The 25858-nt window shown below is 41.2% G+C and overlaps 1 protein-coding gene across 1 annotated transcript in view; it reads left to right on the top strand.

Annotated features, from left to right (window-relative positions):
* COL4A2 (collagen type IV alpha 2 chain) overlaps positions 1-25858 on the top strand; it is a 152288-nt gene that overhangs the window by 106629 nt on the left and 19801 nt on the right. The window contains exons 14-31 of the mRNA XM_068395670.1: positions 1009-1053; positions 2244-2306; positions 3036-3080; positions 6316-6369; positions 6638-6704; positions 8107-8208; positions 8610-8765; positions 9803-9895; positions 10201-10367; positions 13188-13260; positions 13348-13454; positions 14644-14845; positions 15616-15675; positions 16452-16514; positions 20116-20223; positions 22133-22354; positions 24562-24723; positions 25317-25487. Of these exons, the coding sequence (XP_068251771.1) occupies positions 1009-1053; positions 2244-2306; positions 3036-3080; positions 6316-6369; positions 6638-6704; positions 8107-8208; positions 8610-8765; positions 9803-9895; positions 10201-10367; positions 13188-13260; positions 13348-13454; positions 14644-14845; positions 15616-15675; positions 16452-16514; positions 20116-20223; positions 22133-22354; positions 24562-24723; positions 25317-25487 (1960 nt within the window). The remainder of the gene's footprint in view (positions 1-1008; positions 1054-2243; positions 2307-3035; positions 3081-6315; positions 6370-6637; positions 6705-8106; positions 8209-8609; positions 8766-9802; positions 9896-10200; positions 10368-13187; positions 13261-13347; positions 13455-14643; positions 14846-15615; positions 15676-16451; positions 16515-20115; positions 20224-22132; positions 22355-24561; positions 24724-25316; positions 25488-25858) is intronic.

The following is a 25858-nucleotide window of genomic DNA, read 5'->3' as shown; positions in this document are numbered from 1 at the left end:
GAAGTGCCTTAGGCAAACTTGTTCTTTTTGTGTAAGTATGCAGCTACTGGCCATCACTCACATCTCCTTTTACAAGCAGAAATACCTGCTGAGAAATCATTCAATATCTGATTTTTCATAATAGTGAGTGAAATTTTCTTCCTGTAAAAGCAGCATATCCTTAGGAAAGCTATCTGAATTATTGTGTTTGTTTATATAACTTATCTATATGGTGCAGATATTTGTATGCTTAAAAGTAAGGCTTGTTCATAATTATTGGAGAAATCCTCAACAGCAAGATGCAGTTTATTCTCATCTATTGCTCCTTGCTGGGAGCAGAGGTACTCATACGCTGTATGTGTATATTCTGTATCAGACACCAACCTCCAGACCAGTAGTTTTTCATCCCAAATTTCAAGTTAGAAAGTTCACATGGCTCGTTCAATTTCTGCAGTAGGGCAAGTAAATTGGTATGATACTGAAAAATCTAAAAATGCCTTTGACAGTCTGCAGTCTGCTTTAAATAACATACATGTTGGGATTTCTGTGACTATCAGATATCTCTGCATATGAGCTACTTATCTGGAGAGCCTTTATATTCAATGGAGATATTGTCGATATAGTGAGTAGACTTTAGGCTACAATTTGTCTTATCCTAACAGGAGCTCTTACTTTTGATCAGACAATTCATAGATAATCAGTAGGTAAAAATGGGAAAATGTGCATTTATTTATAGGCATTACTTAGGCACTCACCACCCAGACATCTCATGAACAAGCCTGGAAACAACCTGAGGCATTGACATTCCTAGAAACCTTCTCAGAAAAATTATCAAATATTTTTTAAAAAAGCAACTTTAAAAACTTCTTATAAAAACGTGCATTTCATATGATAAGTGTATGGATAAAGAACAGCACAAGAGTGGTGTTTTTTCTCTTGGTAAACGTTTGTCACTTTGTGTTGTAGAAAAGTTACTGAAATGTAAATGGGAATGCCTGACATATCTGAATACTTTTTCTTTATTGTTAGGGTGAAAGAGGAGAACCTGGACAAAAAGGGGAAGCTGGAATTCCAGTAAGTCAAGTGGAGAAGAACAAAGACAAATAATAATATTGGAGTTAATACCGGTGCATTTTTCATTGAAATAATGCGGTATAGTTATGGAGCAACATAAGCAGGGACACCAGTTCTGATGCTTCAGAAAAACTGAACAACATGACATGTAATAACTCCACAGTACAATCAGTTGTTCTCTTACTGGTTTACCAAAATAAGATTTTCCCTCACATGCTTTTTGATTTTAGCTTTAACTATTAATAAGTCTCTTTACTGGTGCTGATCTGTGTTTAAAAATTCCACTAAATTTCATTGAATGAGTATATATGGAAATTTTCTCAATCCTTTTCAGTCTACTCTCCAGCACATACAGACTTTTGGTCTCATCAGTCATTAAGTCTGTTGAGTAAGTGGACAGTAATCCCATGTGTTGCTGTATCATTTAGACCTGTCAACCAGGCTTGACTGAATGTGGTTTAGTTAACTCACAGGCAACCTCTAGACTGTCTAAATAGCTTTGCCCATTGAGTGGTTCCTTTTTACTTCCCAGAGTGGTTTAAAATACCGTCTTTACCAATTAGGGATGCCTCACTGAACATTTTGCAGAGCTTTCATTTCTCAGATGGTCTGGTCAGTTTCTCCACAAGGTTATGGGAGAAGGTCGCATGTGAGCCCTGCTGCCTTCTGTGTGCAGTAGCCAGTTCTTCAGCTGGTGGTCAGATTTTACACATGTAGAATTTTGTTGACTACATTAGGAAAACCATAGATTTTATGCCGATGTAGCAAAATGGGATATGTGTTTCTCCCTTTTTTTTTTCCGATAGTAGGATGGAGAGCAGCATGCTTGTGTTTGCCAAATAGCTCTCTGAAGCTACAGTTTGAGCATAAGCTGAGTTGCTTAATTGGTTGTATAGTTGAACAATTGCTTTGGCTCTTCCTCAGAGTTGCAGCCACAGAAGAAATAAAGAAGAAGGAGATGATAGGAGGGAAACCCTGTCCTCTCCCTAATGGCCTGCTCCTACTATTGTAATAAAGCAAGCATCTTACACTTAATTTTAAGGACAACAGGTCTTTCACATGCAGCTCTTATTAGATTCTCCATGTGTTACAATGATGTTTTCATCCTGTTTAGCTTCCGTAAAACAGTGTTACAATTTTTTTTGCACATAATGAAGAAATATGTTGAACTGACTTGTAATGTTTCCTAGGGTGTACTTCTCTATGCTCCTGAAAAAGGTGAAGAAGGGGTAATGGGCTTCCCAGGACAAAGGGTGAGTTACTCATTAAAGGTAAAATTCACCCAGCTGAATGTGCAAATCCAAGCTGAGAGTTTGCCTTCAGGGACAAAACACAGATTAACAAACTATAGAAATGATAGTTCTATAGCACCAGGTTGTGGCCAGCTCTGAACTGCCTGATATAGGAAAGCAAAAAGGCCGTTTTGAAATGGTAGTGGGAAGAGGGCCCCATGGGACTCACAGGTATGCCTATACCATCATTGGGAAGCCTTGTGCATCTGTTACCTAGAGCTGTGCTCACTAACCACAGCTACTGTCCTGGTCTTCAGCACAGACTGTGTTTCACTGTTCCCATCATAGCTCTCTTCAGACCGTGGTTAACAAACATGAGTTTGGCTCCAGTTACTTGTGACCCCAGAAAAAAAGCTGATGTAAATACTTTTGGGGGCAGTGTTTCTAAAGTGCTTAAACAGAGAGAGAACAGTACTCAGCATACATTTTAAAAAAATCTCAGCCGTCTTTAAAATCTTCATGGTCAATTTACAATGTATTACTTAAGAGAGAAAAATCAAATACCAGATTAGATTTCATACTTGTTCTGTTTGCACTGTACATGAATCTCATTGAAAAAGTATCTGAACTCTGACTGTTAGTGTTAGAGTTTCAAGATGTCAGATTTATTTTATCTAAGAAATAATGGTTCTTAACCATTAAGATGTTAGGACGACACTTTATTTTGCTAATTTTATTGTGCCTTCACAGGGACTGCCTGGCATCAATGGTTTTCCAGGACTCAGTGGAGAAAGAGTGAGTATTTCATATAAGACTGTTGTTTCTAACACATATGTAGACAATCTGTCTGGCAAGTAAACTGTAGAAGACAAATTCTGCCTTTAATTACACCAGCTGTAGTCTAATAAATATCATCTGGATTCATCCATCATTGTAATTTTGGGTCAGTTATTTTTCTCATCAGTGAGGAAAAAAATGGCCCTATAATTAAAGTCTGTTTTGCTTATAACATGAGCATGTTTTAAGAGCACTACAGGGAGGTGTAATTTTCATTGCTCCCACTACTTCAACCATGATTTATGTGATTTTCTTCCTACATGCAGAAACTTACTTTTTTTAATAGCTTTCTGCAAACGTGGTTGAGATGTATGGTTATCCTGAATATCACAAAAGAAAAAGAAGAGAAAGAAACTTGATAAATATATCAGTTAAATCTCTGTCCCCATGGAAACACACTCAAATATTTAAAAGAGCATTCTGTCAGACAGAGAAGAGCTCATACTTTCTGTTTGGTCTCAGAAAAAGGCTTCTTCAGTCAGCATTAGAAATCACTTACATGAGGTATTCAAATAGCTGTGGGGTGCATGACTTTTCCATGCTTCTCCATCCTTAGGCATTTAAGGATTTGTCCTGCCACCAAGGCATAACAATAATAACATGAAACACATGGGACATGAAAGTACATGAAATATGAAAAATAACATTTGCACAGCTATTTGGTCCGATCACAGAACCTGGTGGTGTGGAAGGGAATATGCTATCAGTAATATGTACATGGAGAGGCTGATGCAAAACCTGGTAAAGCCCAATGGTTGACCTTAACATAAGTTCATGCTCCAGTCAGAATGGTCAGTGGCTTCCCCTTATTGAGGGTGAATCTTGGCAACGATTTTAGCGGAGGGTACATTGGTTTGGATGGAGTATCGTTGTATAACGTGTGCATGAGAGGGGACAGCCTATAGAATCATAGAATGGTTTGGGTTGGAAGGGACCTTAAAGATCATCTAGTTCCAACCCCCCTGCCACAGGCAGGGACACCTTCCACTAGACCAGGTTGCTCAAAGCCTCATCCAGTCTGGCCTTAAACACTGCCAGGGAGGGGGCATCCACAGCTTCTCTGGGCAACCTATTCCAGTGTCTCACCACCCTCACAGGAAAGAATTTCTTCCTAAGATCTAATCTAAATCTATCCTCTTTCAGTTTAAAACCGTTACCCCTCATCCTATCACTACTTGTCCTTTTAAAAATCCCTCTCCAGCTTTCCTGTAGATTCCCTTCAGGTACTGGAAGGCTGCTATGAGGTCTCCCTGGAGTCTTCTCTTCTCCAGGCTGAACAGCCCCAACTCTCTCAGCCTCTCTTCCTAGGAGAGGTGCTCCAGCCCTCTGATCATCTTCGTGGCCCTCCTCTGGACTCGCTCCAACAGCTCCATGTCCTTCTTATGTTGGGGGCCGCAGAGCTGGACGCAGTACTCCAGGTGGGGTCTCACGAGAGCGGAGTGAAGGGGCAGAATCACTTCCCTCGACCTGCTGGCCATGCTGCTTTTGATGCAGCCCAGGATACGGTTGGCCTTCTAGGCTGCAAGCGCACATTGCTGGCTCATATTGAGCTTCTCGTCAACCATCACCCCCAAGTCCTTCTCCTCAGGGCTGCTCTCAATCCATTCTCCACCCAGCCTGTATTTGTGCTTGGGATTGCCCCGACCCACGTGCAGGACCTTGCACTTGGCCTTGTTGAACTTCATGCGGTTCGCACAGGCCCAGCTCTCAAGCCTGTCAAGGTCCCTCTGGATGGCAAACACTAGCCTACCCGATAGTCTACTCGATGTGCTGCTCACAACGACCTCCTTTTTGTTGATTTGTGAGTGATTTGATTCTTAAGAAAGAAGGAAGGATGGTTAACTCCTGCCTGCACACAGATGAAGTCGCTTTTAATTAGGAATCGCTGGCTTCACTTTTAGACCGCCAGCTCCACCTAGTGTAAAGAGATTTTACACCTCATACTCCAGAGGCTCCTTTTCTAGTGGTATGATATACAGTTGCCATTATGGTAAGGTCTCTGAAGTGTGCGGTCCAGTTTGTGGCATCTTGCTGAGAGCTGTGGTATTTGTAGTGCTTCAAAACTGCATAAGTGACTTACAGAGCTGGTTATTAACATCCAAGTTCTGTGTAGGGGTTGTACCCACTGAGAAACTCAGGAGATGCTGAATTTTAAAAATGCTGGCTGATAATCTAACTAGTGTGAATTATACAAATCTACTGGTTTCAGTGAAACTGTGTTAATTGATATCAGTTGATGATCTGGCCACTGTTTTCTACTAAAAGCTCACCTTTTTATCACTAGTCTTTTTCCAGAGTACGTATCAACATTTTCTATAGAGAACGAAAGTTGTCAAAGAGCTGAGTAAAGCACACAGAAGAGATCATCTCTGAATGATCACCGAAATCTGCACTTTGCTCTATGCACCCCCCCAGCAGCTGAAATACACTCTCATGTGATAGGATGTACTGTGTTTTACCACACGTGTTCTAATCCATGTGCTTTGGATTGCAAACTTTTTAAAACAATTAAGTGGGCAGGACCTTAAATATTATAACATTTGCTGGGGTAGGGATGGAAGATTTTCTCTGGGATATGGCATGCTCAGGGGTGGGACAGTTGGATGAAGGTGCCTTCAGGGCTGGTCCTGAGTTCTTCTCATTCAGCCAGGGAACTCCTCTTTGGCCAAACAGGCTGCAGCTGCCTGGAAAACAGCAAAAAGGACCTGTACACTTCAGTGCTATTTTGCTGCTCGCTGTTTGCATTCCAGTGAAAATATGTCCACTTGTAGTGATTCAGGCTTGTTTAGTCCTCTTACAGAAGGGTGGTGTGTGCTGGCTGCCTGGCCCACGTGTCTCACGGTCAACTGGCATGGAGGGGATCCCCTTTCTCCTCCCCCATCCTGCAGACTCCATGGGATGGGATGAGTGTAGGTGCTCCTTCCATCTGCACCACTGCCAGGGGCGACAGAGCCTGCGCTGCAGCAGGTCCCTCTGGCCTTTGACAGGAGTTAGACTTGGTCCAAGAGAGGAACATCAAAACATGAGGAGACTTAATGGTATTACCTGAATTACTACACCACAGGGAGACAAACCACTCAGCTCTGTTGCATAGTTTTCACACTAACATCGTAGGAAGCCAGCTGCTACAGACCAAATAGTTTTATTCTCTCTCTGATAAAGGAAAAGTCAATCATTTTTATGTGTATTACAGGGTTTTCCGGGATTTGATGGTCCACCAGGTGGCTATGGTCCTAGGGGAAGCAAGGTACTGCTTTACTTTCATTTGCTAAAAGCAATAAACCAGATATCATTTTGCTTTCTTTTCTTTTCTGTCATGTAATAACAATCATGTTTGTTGTCATTGTAGAACCGGTTATGTGATTTGTTAACTTGAAATCTCTGAGATTTCTTAAAAGTCATGTCATTGCTTTTGAAAGTTTGTTTCTTTGTGTTTCACAGGCACACCTTTCAATTTTAAAAGAAATTCTCTAGAATAATGTGCTTAGATGTGATTCTCCAACTTTTGTTAACAGGGGGAAGCAGGCGAGGTCGGTGCTCCAGGACCAGTTTCCTATTTTCCTTCCCGCATCCCAAGGAAAGGTACATCTTGTTTGCTTGCTTGCTTATCTTAGCTGCACTTTACTACCTTCTACATAGATCAAAAGCATGAAATTCTGAGAATTCAACTCCTTAAAAAACTGTGGTTTGCTAAACTGTTCCAGAAGGTATAATTGCCTTTGGAGAGAGTGCCCTAATCACCTTTTTGCAGGCAGGTGGCTTCTTTGTCTCTCCTGCTGAAGCTGGATTGCTGTACAAAAGGCATCCATGCATTCCTGTGCCCACAGAGAAGAAACAAGCAAAAAAGCATGTGACTGTTGTGCAGTGAAAGGAAGAATGGGAGAGCCTGTCTTCTGCGTCCTGTTTCAGAGACTGGATAAAGTGCAGCAGTGACAGCACAGCAGAGACCATTCTTATAATCTAATATTTAGAAAGAAAAAAAAAACATTTAAAAAGTCTTGAGGAATAGAAGAGGATTTTTTTTTTTCATTTTTTTAAACTGACAAATTTCCTTTGTGATCTTTTCACTAGGCTTGTAGCACCCACTGTCAGCTCTCCTGCAGAGCTGTGGTGGCTCTGGCTGGCCAGACTAGAAACACATAGAAGGTGATATCAGTTTGCCAAGGCCAAAACTATTCCAAGGAAGGTGCCAGCAAACAGCAAAGATGACCACACGCCATTGCCCCAGCCTATGTCCTCATACCGTTGAGTTTACTAGTCTTGTTGAAAGCCAGAGAGTCTAACAATGAATGGTTCTCTTCTTCCCAGAGAAAGGGATCAAGAGGCCCAAAACATTGTTCAAATCACCCCAAATACCCTGCCAGGCTTTTAGGAGCAAGAGAGACTGTGTAGAGAGAGGAGGAAGCAGGCAGAGAGCTGGACACACCATATGTCCTCTAGTATCATTGACCTTTGACAAGAGCACGATACTTTCTGCAGGCAATAGCTGGACCCAGGCAGATGCTTTTGGTACTGGGGAGCAGAGGAAAACTCACATATCATACATCTGTTATAATGGCAATTTCTTGTAGGAAAAGGAGGGGCTCTCCTCAGAGAGCTGGTCTTCTGTGCTTCCCAGGAGCAATGTAGCTCTAGCAGCATATAAGAAAGAGCTGAGAGATATTCTCCTTCCTTCTTGCTGGGCTTGGTGGCTCCACATCATTCCTGTCACAGGCCATGCTCAGCTCCGAGGTATTTGGGCTTCACAGAAATCTCTCAGATATATTTCTTTATTCAGACTGAGGCAGTGTGAGGTAGCAGGTTTTTCCATTTCTAAAGCTACCTTTAAGGAACAATTGTAAATTCTAATATTCTGAAGCCCTTGAAGTTCCAAATTTTTCTTTTTAAGAACTAGGAAATCTGCAGTGTATCACAAGTCAGCATTTATGAGTCACAAACAGCATCATATTAACATGTGTTTTGTGGAATCGGGGATGTCTTTCAGGTGCAAGAGGTGATCCAGGCTTTCCAGGTGTTTCTGGACTACACGGAGACCCAGGAGAGGAGGGAGATCATGGGCTGCCTGGTCTTCCTGGATTCTCTGATGGTAATATCCCAGCAACACATGTTCCAACTGCTTAACTTTATAGCAAGGTTTAACTGATACAGGGTCAGGGTGAGGGAAATATATATGCGGACCATGGAATATGCAGTGCAGAGTGGTAGATAACTGCAGGGGCAAAAACTGAGAGGAGCATTTTCCTTTGGCCTCGATGGGGCTCTGACAGAACAACTGAAGTAGAGGTGATGGCAGAGCCTTGCTTCAGTAACTGCTAGTAATTTGCACAAGTGAAAAGTGCGGTTACCATTTTTGCTCTATGCTAAGTATCTCCATTTTAATTTGCATGCTAGATGCAGTTGCGTGAACTTTCCCTTCTGCTACATGACAGCTCTTTGAGCAGCGTTATTAAGAAATTGTTCTGAACTTCTTCCCTGGCTCTGTTTCAGCGGATGGGGATAAGCCAGGCTTACCTGGAGAAATGGGACCAAAAGGCGAAAAAGGTGAATTAGGATCTCCCGCTTATCAGGCAGGCCCGCCTGGGTTTCCGGGTAAGCACGGCACACCAGGACTCCGTGGTCCACCTGGTCCCGCTGGATCCCCTGGTAAGTGCATGAAGAGAGATGATGAGAACTCACAGGAACATCTTTGCTTATTTTAAAAATAGCTGTTGTCAAGGCAAAGTGAGAAAGTAGATTTAGGGAATGAAACAAAATGTGTGGCAGGGAGGACACACAGGGGAGAAGTGTTGTATGCTCATCAACGAAGGAAAGGTTTGCATGGTTTTTAGACATTCCTGGCAACATTTGAAAGAAAACAAGGTCTGGTTTGGGCTGGGGGAGGGATATGAGTGTCAAGTAGTGTCTGAGAGAGCTGGATTTCTTCCTTAGCTTGGAGAAGAGAAAGCTAAGGGGAATCTTACTGTCTTCCCCTACCTCTCAGGAGGTCATAGGGAAAATGGAACCAGATGCTTCACTAAGGAGCACAGCGACAGGACAAGAAGCAATGGTCACAAGCTACAGCAAGGGAAGTTCTGCTCAGATATTGCAAAAACCTGTTTCACCGTGAGGGTGGTCAGATGCTAGAAGAGGTTGCCCAGAGAGGTTGTAGACTCTGCACCTTTGGAGATATTCAGTACTCAGCTGGACAGGGCCCTGAGCAACTTGCTGTAACTTTGAGGTTGCCCTGCTTTGAGCAGAGGGTTGGACCAGGTGGCCTCCAGAGGCCACTTCTGACTGAGGTTGTGCTATGCCTCTGTGAAAAGCACCACACTGCAGTGCAAGAGCAGGACTGGAGAAAGCGATGTGCAGGAGGTGATCCAGAGCAGGCAGTCTGTGGTACTGCAAAGCAGGTTGTGCTGAGAGAGAGAAGCAAAGGAATTCAGGGTGAGAGAGAGGAAAGAATGGCAAGGATCATCTGCCACAGCAGATGGAAGTTACTGAGAACGGGTGTAGGAAGCTGTGAGAAAAGGGAGAGAGGAAGAGAGCAGCGGGTAGATAACAATGGGGTGGGTTAGACAGTAAATTACATTAGGGGAAACAGAAAAGGGCAGATGCAGTGTAGCTCAGAGGACTAGGGAGGAAAGAGAAGAAAAGTAAATCTACAGTAGATTAATTTATATTTTATTTAATTAAACTTCTAGGTTCTCTCTTTGGATTAAAAGGACAAGAGGGGACGCCAGGTAGATTGGGCGTGCAAGGTTTCCCTGGGCCAAGAGGACAAAAAGGACCTAAAGGTAGGTTATAACAGATAACTTGATAGATGATCTGCTGTTATGTGTTGTGTAAAGCTCCCATTGTTTTCAGTCTGAGTTTATTGAACTATGACATGCTCAGGGACCAATGAATTTGTTTTGAGGCTAACACAACAAGGAAACATTGTGTTCGTTTCTTGTAAGAAAAAAAAAAAAAAGTAGTACTTTTCTCAACTATTTGAGAAACCATTCAAGTATTCTCAAGTCTATATATAAAGATGGATGCAGCTAAACATCTATTTGTTGTGACAGAGCATTCTTTCTTCTCTTCCCAATCCTTTCCTTAGGTGAAGAAGGGGATTGCAGTAAATGCCTTGTGGATGATGAACTCAGAAGAGGCTCTACTGGAGCCCCTGGCCCTCCTGGCTTTCCAGGAACCCCTGGCCAGCCTGGGAGGAAAGGAGAACCTGGTGATCAAGGACCACATGGTATTCCTGGCTACCCTGGAGCAAAAGTGAGATACTTGTTTCTTTATTGCATAGTTTTATATGCCTACTAATAAAAAAAGAACCAAACTATTCTCCATGGAAAAATGATGAAAAGTATGATTTCTTTCTTTCTGTGCCACTTCAATAGCTTTCAGATTGCTATCTACAAAATACTGAAAGCCAAAAATTGCTAGGATGGAGGTGAAAATAGGATATTTTGGGAAGAGTGAAAGATTTCCACATAATCCAAAGTCCACTTTCCATTTAAACAAAGCTGTTTCAGCAGAACCCTTTCAAACAGCTGTAGCACTGAGTATGATCTGACTGTCTAGAAGGGTAACAATTCCAGTAGTAACTTAAGGTTGTTGCTAGTAAGATGCATATGTCAAACTGATGAAATGTAAGGTTCTTGTTTACCATACATTAAGCCTTCCTAAAAATCACCATTCAATAACCCCAAGAAAAGGGCTTTGCTTATAATTGCTTGCTTGTTATCTACACTTAAAGGTGCTCTACTATGTGGTATGCCAACTGCATCATGGTTCCTCACAGGCAGAACTGACTTCAGGAAGTCACATCTCTCAAGATTTTAGAATAAAATTTTTGTAAAGCTGACCCAAAACTGATTTTGTTTATGCAAAGATGTCAGAGCAAACATAATGTTTTCAGTTAGTGCTTTAGGCTCTTCTGAACATCAAAAAAAACAGACTCACTCACAACTAGCTTAAGTTTGCGATTTTTTAGAATTAAAATAAAAAAAAAACTTTGACGTGATAGTGGCTGTCAAAAAAAGCAGAAAAAATAGATATTTTTTTCTGAAAATTCAAAATACTTTTATGAAAAGTTCTACTTTCTAAATGTCATGAAAAAATTAATAAAAATATTTTCAAAAAGTTCAGTGTTGAAACTTTGGTTAAAATTTTGCAAGTTCTGCAAGGTTTTTAGCCTTTGAAATGAAGAATTTCAATATCTTCATCCCAGAATTGAAGTTACTGTAGAACAGACAGTAGTATAGACATATACAGACATAGCTTAGCATAGCAAAATATCGCTCAGCCGCAAAGCCCTGACTTTTTCTCAGCTTTTGGTCTGCAACAAATTCAAAGTAAAACAATTTAGCTTAAATATTCTTGGTCCATATTCTTAGGCAGAAGTGACTCCATAATTCTTTGAGCACATTCAACAAGTTACATGTACGGACAATAAATATACTTAATCTAGATCAGATTTGCATCAATTTAATGAAAATAAAATTTTATCCCAAGCAAAGGGCATTTTTTTCTGTGGAGAAAGAGAAATTAGAAACAGCTGTAAAACATTTTGAAAACACCTGTGTGCTAAATTGCATTATACATAACATCTAAACCTTGAAAACAAAAAAAATAGCAATGTGACCATCATACTATTAATGCAGTATTGCTGCTAAAGATTTCTGCAGTTATATAGTCAGTGAAATAATTCAGCATTATATTAAGTGCCTGAGATTTCTTTTGGCCTGCAAAAAGCAATGTCCAAAAGAAACATCTTGACCATGGTGTATAGATGTGGCTTCACTAACCATTAAAATGCAGTTTGCAAATATGGCCCGGGTAAAGCAGGATCCTCATACTCAAATCTGATCTCCCACTTTAGACTTACAGAAGTGTGATCCTGTATTGTTGAGATGCCCTGCAGCTGAGATAGGGTTTCCACACATGCTTTTCACCAAGAAAATCTTGGAGAATGTCAGTAAAAGGCAGTGATGCAAAAGACACCCTTTTAAATTATGTATGGCACAGGAGTATTTTAAACAAAAAATAAATATGTCAGGTACATCCCTTTCCTTCAGTGTCTTCCTTGGAGTTCAGTAAGAGTTGGCTAGGGAAAACCTAACATGCATGGCTTATATTTTAGTTAACATGAATGTAATTATTCAGAACTAAAGCAAACTGGTATAAAATAGTCAATGGTAAATGAGTCTGTAACCTCTGGGTCTTGGCACCTGCCATAGGTTTTGTCCTGTGATTGAAGGGCTCTTGGCCAGAAGCTAGCAATACCACTTTCAGATGGGCTGTTCAGGAGGAGGATTCTGCATTCTGCCAAGCGATCAGGAATGCCAGAGATTAGTCTTTAGTTTCACCACAGTTTGCATTTGCAAGAGAGGAAATCTCCCTCCTTGGAGATGTTCAAAGCTTGGCTAGGCAAGGCCCTGAGCAACCTGCTCTAGCTCCAAGTACTGGGTCGGACCAGGGACCTCCAGCTCTCCCTTTTAACCAAAACCTTTCCCACAGGTCTGTGGTTTGGGGCAGGTCACTTAACCACTCTGTGCCCAAGTTCTTGTCTCTGGTAAATGAAGATGGTGCTACTTTTCAGCCCCACACCAGTGTTGTGAATCACAATCCACTGCCAGCTATGAGGCTGTCCTCTTTTGTAGTGGTGAGCAGGAGGAATTGCAGGTCAATATAACCCTGAGTTTTGTTTCCATGGTGCCAAAGAGTTGCTTACAGCATTTTCTTTAGTGGCTAACACTGAGTAATTTACCATGTTTTCTCCAATGCAGTTCTGCAGCTGCAGTCGTCTGCAGGACTCTAGCTCATGGAAGGCCACAGTTCTCCCAATGCCATCCTCATGCAGAAGCTCCCATACCATGCCACATAGACCTTGGTCCTAGTTAGAGCATATTAATAAAGATTCAGGCACAAGAATGGGATTACTGAAGAGGAAATCATTCACAGAAAGTAACGGGAAAGCAGTAAAATTTAAGGAGACTTCTTTTTTTTTTTAAATAGGACAGTGGAAATACAAATCTTGATACTTATTTCTTAAGTGGTTCTGTTTCTTTTTTTTTTCAATGTATGTAAAACCAGGGATTTTCGGGTCCAGATGGATTTCCTGGACCAAAAGGAGAAAAGGGAGATTCTCTTCACATAACTACTAAAGGTAGAGTGGAAATTAATATCACATGTATTTTGCTGTTATTTATACCTTTCATGAGAAATTAGTCTCACAATGAAAGGTCTTCTTTAGGCACCAAAGGAATCCGAGGAGATCCCGGCCTGCCTGGTATCAGAGGTGAAGATGGTTTCCCAGGCAGAGATGGATTAGATGGTTTACCAGGACGGCCTGGCCTTCCGGTAAGAAGCAAATCCAGCTAAATCATTTCCATCACACTCAATTACTAATGCATTTAATTCTATGGGGTGATGATCACTAGGCTATCCTTCTCTCACAGATAATGATGCACAACTAGACTGGCTTTGCTGGTTATTGATTTATTAAACATCAGGTTTATTCTCGGGATTTTTAGAAAAATCTTGCACTTTTATTTCCATTTTATTTAAACAACTAAGTAGTAGTGTATAACCCACTTAGGCCAGCTTGTTATTACTGGTTAGTTTGTGATAATTAGTGGTTTATTAGTGACTCCTTCTGGCACTGTAAGAGAGATTCTGTGTGCCTGAACCTCATCAGCTTTGTTACGACTAAATTAAAGAAAAGCAAAGTTTACTACAATTTTACATCCTCAAAATGTAAGTTGTGTCATCATATATATGCTTGATAGCACCTCACCTAACTAACTGTAGCCATCTAGAAGTTATACATTTAGTCTTAGTTCGTTTTCTAAGCTCCGTCTGTAGGCAAAAGAAAAAGTTAAACACCTTGCAAGAGCAATTCATCTCACCCATCCTAAATGCTGTTTTGGACCACTGGGATGCTCTTATATCATATTTGAAGATGGGCCAGAACCATGTCATCCAATCTGGACCACAGTGCTTTTTACTACCTGTAAAGATGATGCTTTATATTACTTCTGAGGATGGAAACATTTTCTAGTGATGTTCGTATGATGTTGATTCAATAGTGTAGAAATACCACTAGAGGAACGGACAAAGGAAAAATCTGCCCACTTGGGTGGAATTTTATATCAGCTTTTCTCAAGGTCTCAGAAGTAAATGCCACACCAGAACATCTCTAGCGATGCACGTGGTTTCCCCAAAACCCACTTGCAGCTTTTCAGAAAGGGCAGTCAGCCTTTGCACAGCAGTGATTCATATTGCCCAAGTGCCATTCATGGGCCAACATGTTTAGGTGAATGTTCCCTCTAAGAGTCCTTCTCTCATGCCTTTTCTGCCATAGGGTCTAAATTAAAGTCATATTATTTCAAATATATTTTATTTGCAGTGTTGATTTAAAGAGCTGGGATGCAACACCTGAGGAATTACTGCCTGTAAGATGTTGTTCATGAGAGTGGTTCAACTGTTTGAGTTTTGTTTGTTTCTCAGCAAAGTCAGAAGTTCCTGAACCTCCATTCACTTCCCACAGGGCGATGGCATCAGAGGTTTCCCCGGCGATCCTGGTTATCCAGGTGAATTAGGCCCAAAGGGCTTTCCAGGAGAAGCAGGCCTGTCGGGTGAAGGTTTTCCTGGTCCAAAAGGGTACAGGGGTCCTCCAGGTGACCATGGACAAGATGGAAACCCGGGACCTCCAGGTCTGCCTGGTCTGCCAGGAGAGCCTGGCCAACTAGGTAAGAAACATCACTCTGTCTTACATCAAAGCCATGGGGACCATTACTGAATTGTGTGCAACATCTGTACAGCACGCTGTTGAAAAGGTAGCATTTGGTGGGGGGTTATGTGGGTAAAACAGGATTGCTTGTATTAGTTGTCCAGAAATCTTAAAGAAGGAAGTACTTCAGAAGTCCCAGTAGTTTCATGTCAGGTATTGAAATAGCGTGAATGAATGTGTTAGTGCCAGCAAGTAACATCTTTCAGGTTTCAAGCAGTTGGAGGCAATGGAGCAGTATTCTGCTATTGGAGTACTCACAGGTGGTTTTCTCTGGTCTTCCCCATCTAACATAATCTTTTAATTGACCAGAGGATATCATGTATCCATCCTTCAGAGCTCTTCATAGTATCTCTGCAGCTTTCTGAGTCACTTCCAGCATAAGAATGCCAGGGCTACATTCACAAGAGCTCAGGCTCAGAGTTTTATTGCTCGACTTTGAGATGCCTGGCAGAATATTCAAGCCAGAGCAGGCACCTGCCAACCCTACACAGTGCATGGGACACATAGCCTCCTACCTCTGACAGGGTTAGGTTTCAGGTCTGGATCTAATTAGTCTATGGATAGAGAGTTCCAGTATGTTATAGCAAATAGTTTGTGTTGTATGTATGCATAATACATAAGAGAATACATTATCTGATGTTTTAATAGACATTTTTGGTTAGAACTGACAGCATTTTACAGTTTTCCTCTTTTCAATAATAACTGTCTTTTCCCATCCTTTGGTCATAGACTGTGGGCAAGTCATTGAAGACTTTTCTAGAGGAGATGGAACTGAGCCAATATGGTCAGGTACTGTACATACAAATGGTTTGAATATATTTTAATATTTAGTCTTATGCTGCTCTAATGGCTTGATACTTTCCTTCTGATGACTGCATTGAATGCTTGTGATTGTAAACTATTTGAACATCAGGTCACAAATAACCACGCATATGCTGTATGTAGCTCTAAAATAATCTAATCAAATTGAACATATTCTAAAATTATTGCAGTTTTAGCTCTGCAATTCAGAAGTTCTTTATTTCATCACTCCTGAGTGTTTATTGTGACAAAATAATGATTACCATGCAATCTATAACAACAGTCCCAGAAATAAGGTGCCCAAGAAAACTGAAGCAACTTTTTTTAAAGAAGAACTTTGAGGGAAGATTTTCAGTGCGATTTGACATGTAGAGAAAAAAAAACCCTTAATTTGTACCAAAAATTGACTTGATTGATTGCTTCAGGGGTATAAATTGTCCACAGGGAAACAAAGTGTCTCTCTTACTCTGAAAAATAGAGTCATCCATGAGGTTGGATTACCCTTCCCATGCCGGTCTAACTGGAGCAGCCACCATAGCCCCTACAAAATAGGCAGAAAAGCAGCTCTTGGGGTGGAGCGCAGCTTCCGTGCTCCCCCTCAAATGCCACCCATGACCGATTTTTTTTTTAATGAAGAATAACACCCTTTTAAATTAGGGGTTTGCCTGTTAATTTTATTCGCCTGCTTTAATGATGTTGTCTCAACTGCAGGCACAGAGCTGATGAGAGGCACGTATGGTGCGACTAACCATCTTTGTTTGCAGGCGCAGGCTGTGTGAGGCCACCAAAGGGATCCCAAGGCAAGCCAGGACTACCAGGAGCCACAGGTAACGCTTTGCCTTCACCTTTGTTTCCCACATACACTATGTTTTGAGGGAGATTTTGCCAGATCGATTAAAGTTGAGCCTTAGCAGTCAGCAAGTTATAGAAATGACAATGGAGGACAGCATTAACTTGAAGCCAGCAGAGTGATCTAAGCAATGTGCAGCCCAGGTGGCTGCACCATTCCTGAGCTAATTCTGCCTTTGCTAATGAGTGTCGGCCATGAAACAGAAGACAGAAAGGACAGCCCATTTGCTATTCTCCAGATGCAAGTAAGTGATAGTATACAGAGAGAGTCTACAAGTTTATTGGTAGATAGTGTACTGAGGTCCCTCAGAGATGACTGGACACCTCACATGGAAAATTCTGTCCTCCGAGCGCAGGGTGATAAAAGGTTGCAATGGAGGACTGTGGCAGATCCTTCTTCATATTCCTCCTCATGTGATATACAGAGCTCCTCCAGCAAATGTGAGCCTAAAGTCTTTCACGTGGCTTGGTGTAATGGGCCAGGTTGTCTGATGCAATGCAGTTGCACTGTCTGTAGCCACGCACGCCTTCCTTGCAGAACTGGTCCACCCTAGCCCAGAGGGACCATGTCGTGATCCTGGGCCTTCCCAGCACTGAGTTCCCCACCTCTTTCCAAAAGATAGAGGAAAAGGAGGTGGGGAGAGGGTCTGAAGAACTGTGAGAGATGGGAATTGAGAGAAACACAGACAAGGTGTGCTGACTAGTCATAACAATTGACCTTGAGGAAGGAACCTCTGACCAGCACTGATAGTTCCTATAAAGCTTAGGTACTCTGAGCCTAAGCAATAAAGCTGTTTTTTAGTAAATCCTTCTCATCACCAGTTGGTAAAGATACTGACAAAAAACATAGCTGAGTCCTTCAGAGTCTGGGAAATGTAAAATTATTGATGCACCCATTCCTATGCCCTCTGTGCTTTAGCCAAGGTCAGAGATCCAGACTATAAATTTTAAGGTCAAGATTATTTTTTCCCAGGACAAGGTTTATTATGGCATGCATGGATTGATGGATTGATTTATCACAGACTAATGGATCTTAAAAGGGAACATTTTATGTCTGTTGAAAGATGATGTGTATCTCTGACCTATGTTTCCTTAGTCCTAATGCCTTAGTTTGTTGTTAGGATCAATGCTTCTGAAGGTTGTTTTCTTTGCCATCTTTGTAATTTTTTTCTGAGTATGATGATTTGTTTTTTCTTTCATTCATATGAGCTTGAAGGTTTTTCTTTCAGTGAATACAGTCAGATATTATAGTGAATACAGCGAATACAGAAAAAGTCTCGCTGTAAGATTACTGTAACACAAGTGACGCTGTTTTCACGTGTTTTGTATTTTGCACTCTTGGTTGGCTCTTTAACAAATCTTTGTCTTTGTCAGCTTATATGTTTTAGTAATTTTAATCGTAGAATCATAGAGTGGTTTGGGTTGGAAGGGACCTTTGTTTTGCATCCCTTCCCTCCAAAAACTGGAAAAGGCCCCTTGCTGAGCCCAGTGCAGAACTCTGTTCTTAGGCAATTCTGGAGCTGGAAACCTGGGAGGAACAGGACACATTTTACAACTTTTCTCAACTTCTCATTGCCATAGCTGTGTCAATCTAGTTTCCTGGAGCATCATTCCTACCCACATTCTCCAGATTGACACAAAAGCACCAACACCTCCTTTACACTATTTTCATTGTCTGCTTAGAGTGATGTGGTTTTGTCCACAAGATTTCCCACCTTCTTTTCAGCCAGGATGGAGCCCTGCTATAGACAATCAAGCCTCTCAGTGTCCTAGGTGCTGATGGCACCCTGTATATCAACCAAGGAGTCATGTTTATAGTCTCACACCCTCATGTCCTTGTGCTCCTTTGAAATTCCTGGCAACATACACAGCCCACCCTAGGTTACAACCTGGTTATTCAGTAGTCTCAAGACCTACATGACCACTGTTGAATAAAATGTTTAAGTTGTTTTCTGTTTCAAACATACAGCTAAAGCGCTTGCAAACTAAACATTGGTCTAAAATAAAAACTTTTTCTTACTACTGTTTGGTACGACATGTTAACACCAGCTAACATGGAATAATGAGTTGCTGAAATATGTGGTAAGCAGTGGTTGCATTCTCCATCTGCTGCCTTCTTTCTCTAACGTGGTTTTTTAATTAGTGCAATACTGAACAGAATGAATGAAAGTCCATTATTACAGATGGGAAACAAGACCAAGATGCTATTTGGGTGAGAGGCACACTAGAATTTTTCATTGAGACCTGAAAGCCTATGATTTTTCCTTTTAATTGCTTTCTGAGAAGTTATTGTTCATATAAGGGAGAGAACAATAGTCCTGTACAGCACTGGGAAAATGCTATTCATGCTGCATTGGCTGTTTATGTGCACCTTATTTGTGGTCTTTTTAAAGGTTTTGTTCTCCCCTTCACAAAGAACAGCTAAAACTGCAAGCAATCATGGTTAAATAATGGAAATTCAGAAAACTAAAGGGGAAAAAAGTATCAAAATTCAAGTGATATTTTCCTTAGTTTGTCATAGTTAGAGGTGAGGGAAACTTGCTTTCAGTGTAATAAATAAATGAGTTGTAATTCATGGCGATGCTAAGCAACAACACTTAAAATGTTAAAGCATGTTGTTGACCTTCAAGCCTGAGGTGGGAACTTAATGAGTTTGAGGAGCTGGGGAGAGCAGGGAAGCAAAACATTCCACAGGAATTATTTTCAAAGAACGAACTTTACAAAAAAATCTTGATCTTGGAATACAATGAATTAATGAGATTCATATAATAAAATTATTGCATGAAAAGAAAAAATATATAATTTTATAAACTTAATGAAAGAATTCTGCAAAATGCTTGTAGGTTTTGAGATGTTAAGAAACAGTAATATTTGGCCTTACCCAAATGTCAAATACCACATCACAAGGAAGCGAGGTCTCATTTTACCTGTCAGGAGATAACTCCGTATGAACATGAGTTCAGTGCCAGAGGAACACTTTTTCAGGGCACAGCCCTTCTTTTACTACCAAAGTTATAGACTTGTACGGTTACAAATATAATAAGTAGGCTAGTTAATTTGTATTCAGTTTCTAGGATGATTAGATCTAACCTTTAGCCTTATATTTCTGTTTCATGGTTATCTAAACCAGTCTGCTCTTCTTCTGTGATCAGTTTAGCAGGGAAGAGAAAAATTTGTTCCTCGTACAGCATCTCATCTGTGCCCGTTTCTGTTGAGCATTCTTCTTTGACATTGCCTTTTGACATTAAGCTAAAAGCCTTAATTTACAAAATATTAAAAGTCTCCAAAAGTCTGTGAAATTAATTATTTTCACCTTAGTAGTCTTCCTATCATTAGGCTTTAAGTCAGATTAATCCATGTTTGTAAGAGCACTTAGCCTAGATTTTTGGTCCGTGTCTTGGGATCTTTAATACTGCTAAAGAGCTACAGTATAGTCCCATTAAATTTAAAGAGAAGTTTCATCTTTGCATCCGGAAACACATCATGATGATACTTGCCACTACCTTTTCTTACATTATATGCACATTTCTGTTTTGTTTGTTCAGATCACACTTTCTTACTTTCTTTCATGTAATTTAGGCACAAAAGGTGCAAGAGGATTCCCAGGTGATCCAGGTCCAGTGGGATACCCAGGGCTAAATGGTACACGAGGTGATCCTGGTCGGGAAGGATTCCCAGGTCCTCCAGGTATCTTGAAATAATTAGTAGTTCTTTATATACTTTTGACCTCTTTGCTACAGTCACTGAAACACAAAACCTTGATTCCAGATAGATACATTTTCACTTACCTTCCCTTCCCCGTTCAAACAATAAACTATTACACAGAACTGCTACTTTTCATATCCAAAAGGATTTCCTGCAATTTCTATAATGACGAAAAGTAACATAGATGCTAACCTTTTAAAATTTGTTTTATAGTGCAAAATTATAAATGTGACAGTAAAAATTCATGAAGTTCACATAGAGATAAAGAAATTCAATAACAAGATATTTCAGATTTCAAATGGAATACACTCAGAATGATGATGCAGAAAGAAAGAAATTACTATTATTAGTATTTCTATTTAACTCTTTCCAGCATTAATATAAATTATACTGGACATATCAAAGGTGGAGTACTAGCTACTCACCTTGCCCATAGGCAGCTGTGTTTCCAAACAGTGTTTGCAAGTGTTCAGTGCCTGTCATATTTTATACTAGTCTGTAATAGGTACAGATTAATTCCCAGGGCTTCCATATCTCTCCAGAGGTTCCAGGATGTCCAAGACACATCAATTAATTGCATATATAGTCGACCTGATCATAGATAATAAGTCAGATGACCCTAAAATAGTGCCGCTGCACACACATATAAGCTGCAGTGGGTATGTTCACAGATCATCAGGCAGTCCAGCAAGAGTTACTGCCAGAAACTCCCACTTCCCTGTGGTTGACCAGGTTAATTTGGTCAGAGAAATGGGCAATGAGTTTCTTCTGTAGCACAATTCAGAAGCCATTGGTGCCACTTAATTTAGGAGCTCTTTAGAAATTCTCTCCATCTGTTTTCCAAGTCCTAAATCCTCACAGATGCCTAAGTGCTGCAAACTTCCCCAAATCCAGTGCCTAGGTGCTGCTTCACCCTAAGGCAGCACATGACCTGGAAGTATTCTCTAGGCTCATTCACAGCATCTGTAGTAGAAAAAGAGAAAGCAAAAGAAGAGTTGATGCATGTTCTGGTCAACAGGCAAGAGATGCATCATAAAACATGGCTCTGCAGTGTAGAGCAGGACCATGAACCTGTATTTCCCCTGCTAAGCTCTGCAGAGTGCTCTAAATGCTAAATTACGGCTTCCATACCATATGGCTCCTAGGCCACAGGGTGGTCAGCACTCAGGCCAATTTTCTGCAGTCTTCCATACTGTCTTTCACCAGTGCTTGGACTTAACTTCCAGTCCAGGTCCAGTGTCCCAGTCCGCAAGAAGCCTTTCCCCTGTCGTTTGTGGTAATGGAAGCTTGTGCCCTCCCTGTCATTCACCTACAGGATGGAGGACAGGGACAGTGGCACTCCTTCATCAAGAGCGTGAAGTGATTGGCGTTGGCCCCTTGAAATGTGTAGGGAACAGCAACAGCAGTGACCCATCTGGGCAACTCCGCCAGATCTTCCCAGTCTATCAATATGCATTCACTCCTCATTCATTTTTTCAAATTTGACTCCCTGCAATGTTTTACCCCAGCTGCGCATCAAACCAGGTTCTTCTGTACAGGAACTGCTTTTTTTTGCCCTTATAGAATAAGACATTTATAAAATGCTGCAATAGGATGTCAAAATAGTTGCACAGAAGTAACTGTGCTTGGAGCTGTGGATCTCTCATATCACCCGGGCACTAGGTACCCTGAGGGTCACCTGTAAGTTCTGCCAATTTCCACATGTGGTCAGATGTTCTTATAAATGCTACATGGTTTAAAAACATTTATATAATACTTTGATTCTACAGGTTTCTGCTAACAACTAGGGGAAATTACAATAATATAAAAGGCGTTATGATGATGTATCTAGGATTTGAACTCCAACATTTGTAGTGAACCCTGTGATGCCTAGTCCCTGTTTTATTTATAGGTTTTACTGGGCCCAGGGGAGACAGGGGCCCGAATGGTCTACCTGGACTGCAGGGACACCCAGGCCTTACAGGAAAATCTGGTGCTCCGGGAGCAAGAGGACTGAAGGGCTTTCCTGGTGACGTTTTAGGAGCAGCAGCAGGTTCCCGAGGGGATGTCGGGCTCCCCGGCTTCTCAGGGTTGAAAGGCATACCAGGAGATCAAGGAGTACCAGGAGTTAGAGGTAACAACTACTTCAAATAAAGAAATGTTTGAGTAAGAGTGTGATATAAATGTAGTCAAATTGTAGACATGTGAGAGACCGTGTTAGAACGTGTCGGAGGTACTGATGACCCCAGCATCAAATCCCAGTGCCTGATGATCTTCCATCCCTTCCCCATCTACCTCAACTGTTACCAGTATGCCTGGCTCCTCCAAACACCTTCTGGAGATCCATTGCTTATGACCAGCACTTCTTCACGTTGCACTAAATGAAATCAGCTACAATAGGATACCAGAGAACCAGATTTTGCTCATCTTTGTTGTGTTCAGATGTACTGTTAATTTTTGCCACTGTGGTTAAGGGAACGGTAATGTAGTTATTATCCTGACTTTTCACTTACATACTGCATAATACTGAGGTTGTTTCCCATGCCAGAAGATGTTTGGATAATACATGGCCTTGCAAAATAGCATATTGCACTAGTGCAGAATTTGTAAATTTTAACTAAGAGGACATAGTGATTAGTAAATGTTAATAAACCTTTTTACCTGGTCAGTCTTTGGGCACTCAGGAACAAGAAAAAGATAACATTATATACTTATTCAGAGCTTTAGGGTGTTCATTTTATTTCATTATTTCACAGAGCTTAAAAAACACGCTGAACTCCCTATAGAAAACAGAGAACACCATAGTTTCTCTACAAAATCTGACTTTGTCACTCTCTGAATTCTGTGGAGGACTTTCAAAAGCACATGTGGGAATTAAGCATCCCCTGCTACACAGTCTTGTAGCACAGTCAGGAGCATTTGGACACATAGTTAAATTTAGGACTGCTGATTACCCCCTTGCTCTGTTGTGGATGTGAGAAAGGAGTGGTAATTGTGTGACTAGCTCAAAGCAAGGAGGTGTATCGTAGGAATCTGTTTTGGAAACTCTTCTCATGATTTTCAATACAAATAAGAAAGAAAAGAAGAGCATCCTCTTACGTGAGTTATCTGAAGTGAGGAGAGCCGGTTTCACCTTCAATAGAGCTACAGAGATAAGGAAAGGGATGAAGGCAGCTCTGTGGCACTTGGCAAATTTCAGAAAAGGCAGAAAACATCACTAACACCTCTGAAAAAGGCAAGAAATTCAAGGTAAAATATGGATTGAAAAGGAAAAAAAAATTGTGTAACTTTGTACCTTCTTTCTAAGCATTTCAAAAGAACTAAGTTTTCAGTAATAACAAAAAATAAGTACAGTGAAAAGAAAAAGCATTACTAGTTTGTCTGTTCTTGATTTATTTTACAGTTCTGACAGAATGGCTCCAAAAAAAGCATGTGAATTTTTGTATGAGTCACGTTTTTTTTCACTTTTATATGAAGTGACTAGTGATTCCTTTATATCATCTATGCCACTTAAACTACTAGCCCCTCAGAACAGAGCGCTAAATCCTGTATTCCGTTGTTGAGAAAACTCACCTTATGTGACCTCAGTTATAAAGCACACTTAACTACAGTCAAGCCAATGGACCTACACTGATGTAAAACCTGAATAAAAAGAAGCAGATCCATTTGGCCTGGATTTTAAGTGCCATGTACTTTTGACATCTTGTACACTGCTGCTTCTTCAACGTGAATGCAAAGCAGGCATTACCTTTTACATGTTGACACCGCCTTTGCTCTCACGTCATAGAGATGTAAATTTTCACCCAGTGCACTAAGTCATGTAGAATCAGGGCCTTTTTGCTTAGGAATTTGTATGAATCTTATAACAGTGCCCTGTAACGACCTTACTTGAAAATTTCTGAACAGTACCACAAAACCAGAACCCACCGTCTGCCTGAAATGTTCCCATTCCTGCCTGTAGAAAAGATACAGAGCATTATTTCAGCAGCTCAGTCAGCTGCTTGATTCGATTCTTACAAAGATATATGTGATAAAGAGAGAGATCCGAAATTACAGAATTATTGGGGTTAAAAGTGGAAGAGACCTGCTCCATCTATATCCACCTGATGCCAAATTGTTTCAATTAATTTGAAAGAGCCAGTCAACCTTTCTGATGCAAATATGGAGATCAGTACTGGTAATGTCAATTATTTTAAAACTAATGAGCAGTGTTTTAATTTGCTTTTCCTGTTCTCACTGAATTTTCAGAGGAAAACCATACCCTGAAAGACTAGTGCATACACAGAAGTGATATGTAATAATCAGCTCTCTAGATATTCATGCATGATTATGGTGTTGTAGGAGCGGATGGTAACCCAGGTTTGCCAGGACCCAAAGGAGATCCAGGACCGCAAGGTCTCCCTGGTTTGATGGGATTGCCAGGAACACCAGGAACACATGGATTCCCAGGGCCACCAGGAAACCCTGGGCCAGATGGCGGGCCTGGCTCTCAAGGACCTGTCGGTGAGGAAGTATTGATGTCCTGTGTCACTCCTCCTGCCAGTTCTCTGTGACAGGATAACTGTATGGTTTCCACAGCAGAAAGTTAACCTTGGGGTTGTGGCACATGCCATTCTTTAATTCCCAGCCAGGGAAATTATAGTAATAGTGCAGACACTGGGATTGAAAATTGTGCTGGTATCACAGGTGGGAAGTAGGGGTGATGATGATCCTCACTGGCAGAGCTGCTGCTTTTCCTTCTGCAGCCACCTACCAAGCCAGGTGAGAGCTTGCTGGTGGCAGACTGGGAGAAGGGAGCTACCAAATGGGAGTAGTCTTATGGAAAAGGGGCTTAATTTGTAAATTAAAAAGGAGGGGAAGGTCCTGTTGGGAGTGAGTACAGAACCAAGCTGGTAGCGAGACTGGTTTGCATTGATGAGTTGCGTTGTCTTTATAATCATTGCTGAAGTTCTTCACTGAAAAAAAAAATCCTAATTTTCCCTCCTCAACATGAAGCTGGTAGGATAGCAGTTTTCTCCCTCTTGAGCTACCTTGTGTGAAATCATCATGTATGTCCAAACGCTTTTAATCTCCCTGTTCGCATGTTCACATGGCAGGTCCACCTGGTGCTAGGGGAGAAGATGGTGAGCAAGGGTTTCCTGGCCCCGTGGGCCTGAAAGGTCTGTCTGGTGACAAAGGGGAAGCAGGTTACCCAGGATTACAAGGCATACCTGGCGTGACTGGTCCCCCTGGCATAAGAGGAATGGATGGCTTTCCAGGAGATAAAGGTGAGCTCTGGACAGCTGCTTTGAAAAAAAGTAGTGTTGCTTACAGCTGTTCTGTGCTGAGATGAACAGGACACGTTCTCTGCTGGTCTACCTCTGTTTAAAATGGAAGAATTAGGGTCATATGCCTAATATATTCCAACATCACTGTCTGTTTCCCCCTGTGTTGTGCTTGGCAAAATGCTAGCTTGTGACGTGCAGCCCTATTTAGAAGGGCAATGGCTGTTTTATTTCCCCTTTTAAAAAAATATACAGTATTTACTCTTTTCTCTCTCCAAAAGTCTTTCCCGTGTCCCAGTCCCACCAGCTCTCAGTGAAATTAAAGAGATGTTTCCCCAAACCTTTGCATTAAAGTTTTTTAGAGCTGGCACTTG

The sequence above is a fragment of the Nyctibius grandis genome, chromosome 2, assembly GCF_013368605.1.
Source record: "Nyctibius grandis isolate bNycGra1 chromosome 2, bNycGra1.pri, whole genome shotgun sequence".
In the NCBI taxonomy this organism is placed as follows: domain Eukaryota; kingdom Metazoa; phylum Chordata; class Aves; order Nyctibiiformes; family Nyctibiidae; genus Nyctibius; species Nyctibius grandis.
The sequence above is the reverse complement of the archived record's forward strand: the minus strand, read 5'-3'. Positions and strand labels throughout refer to the sequence as shown.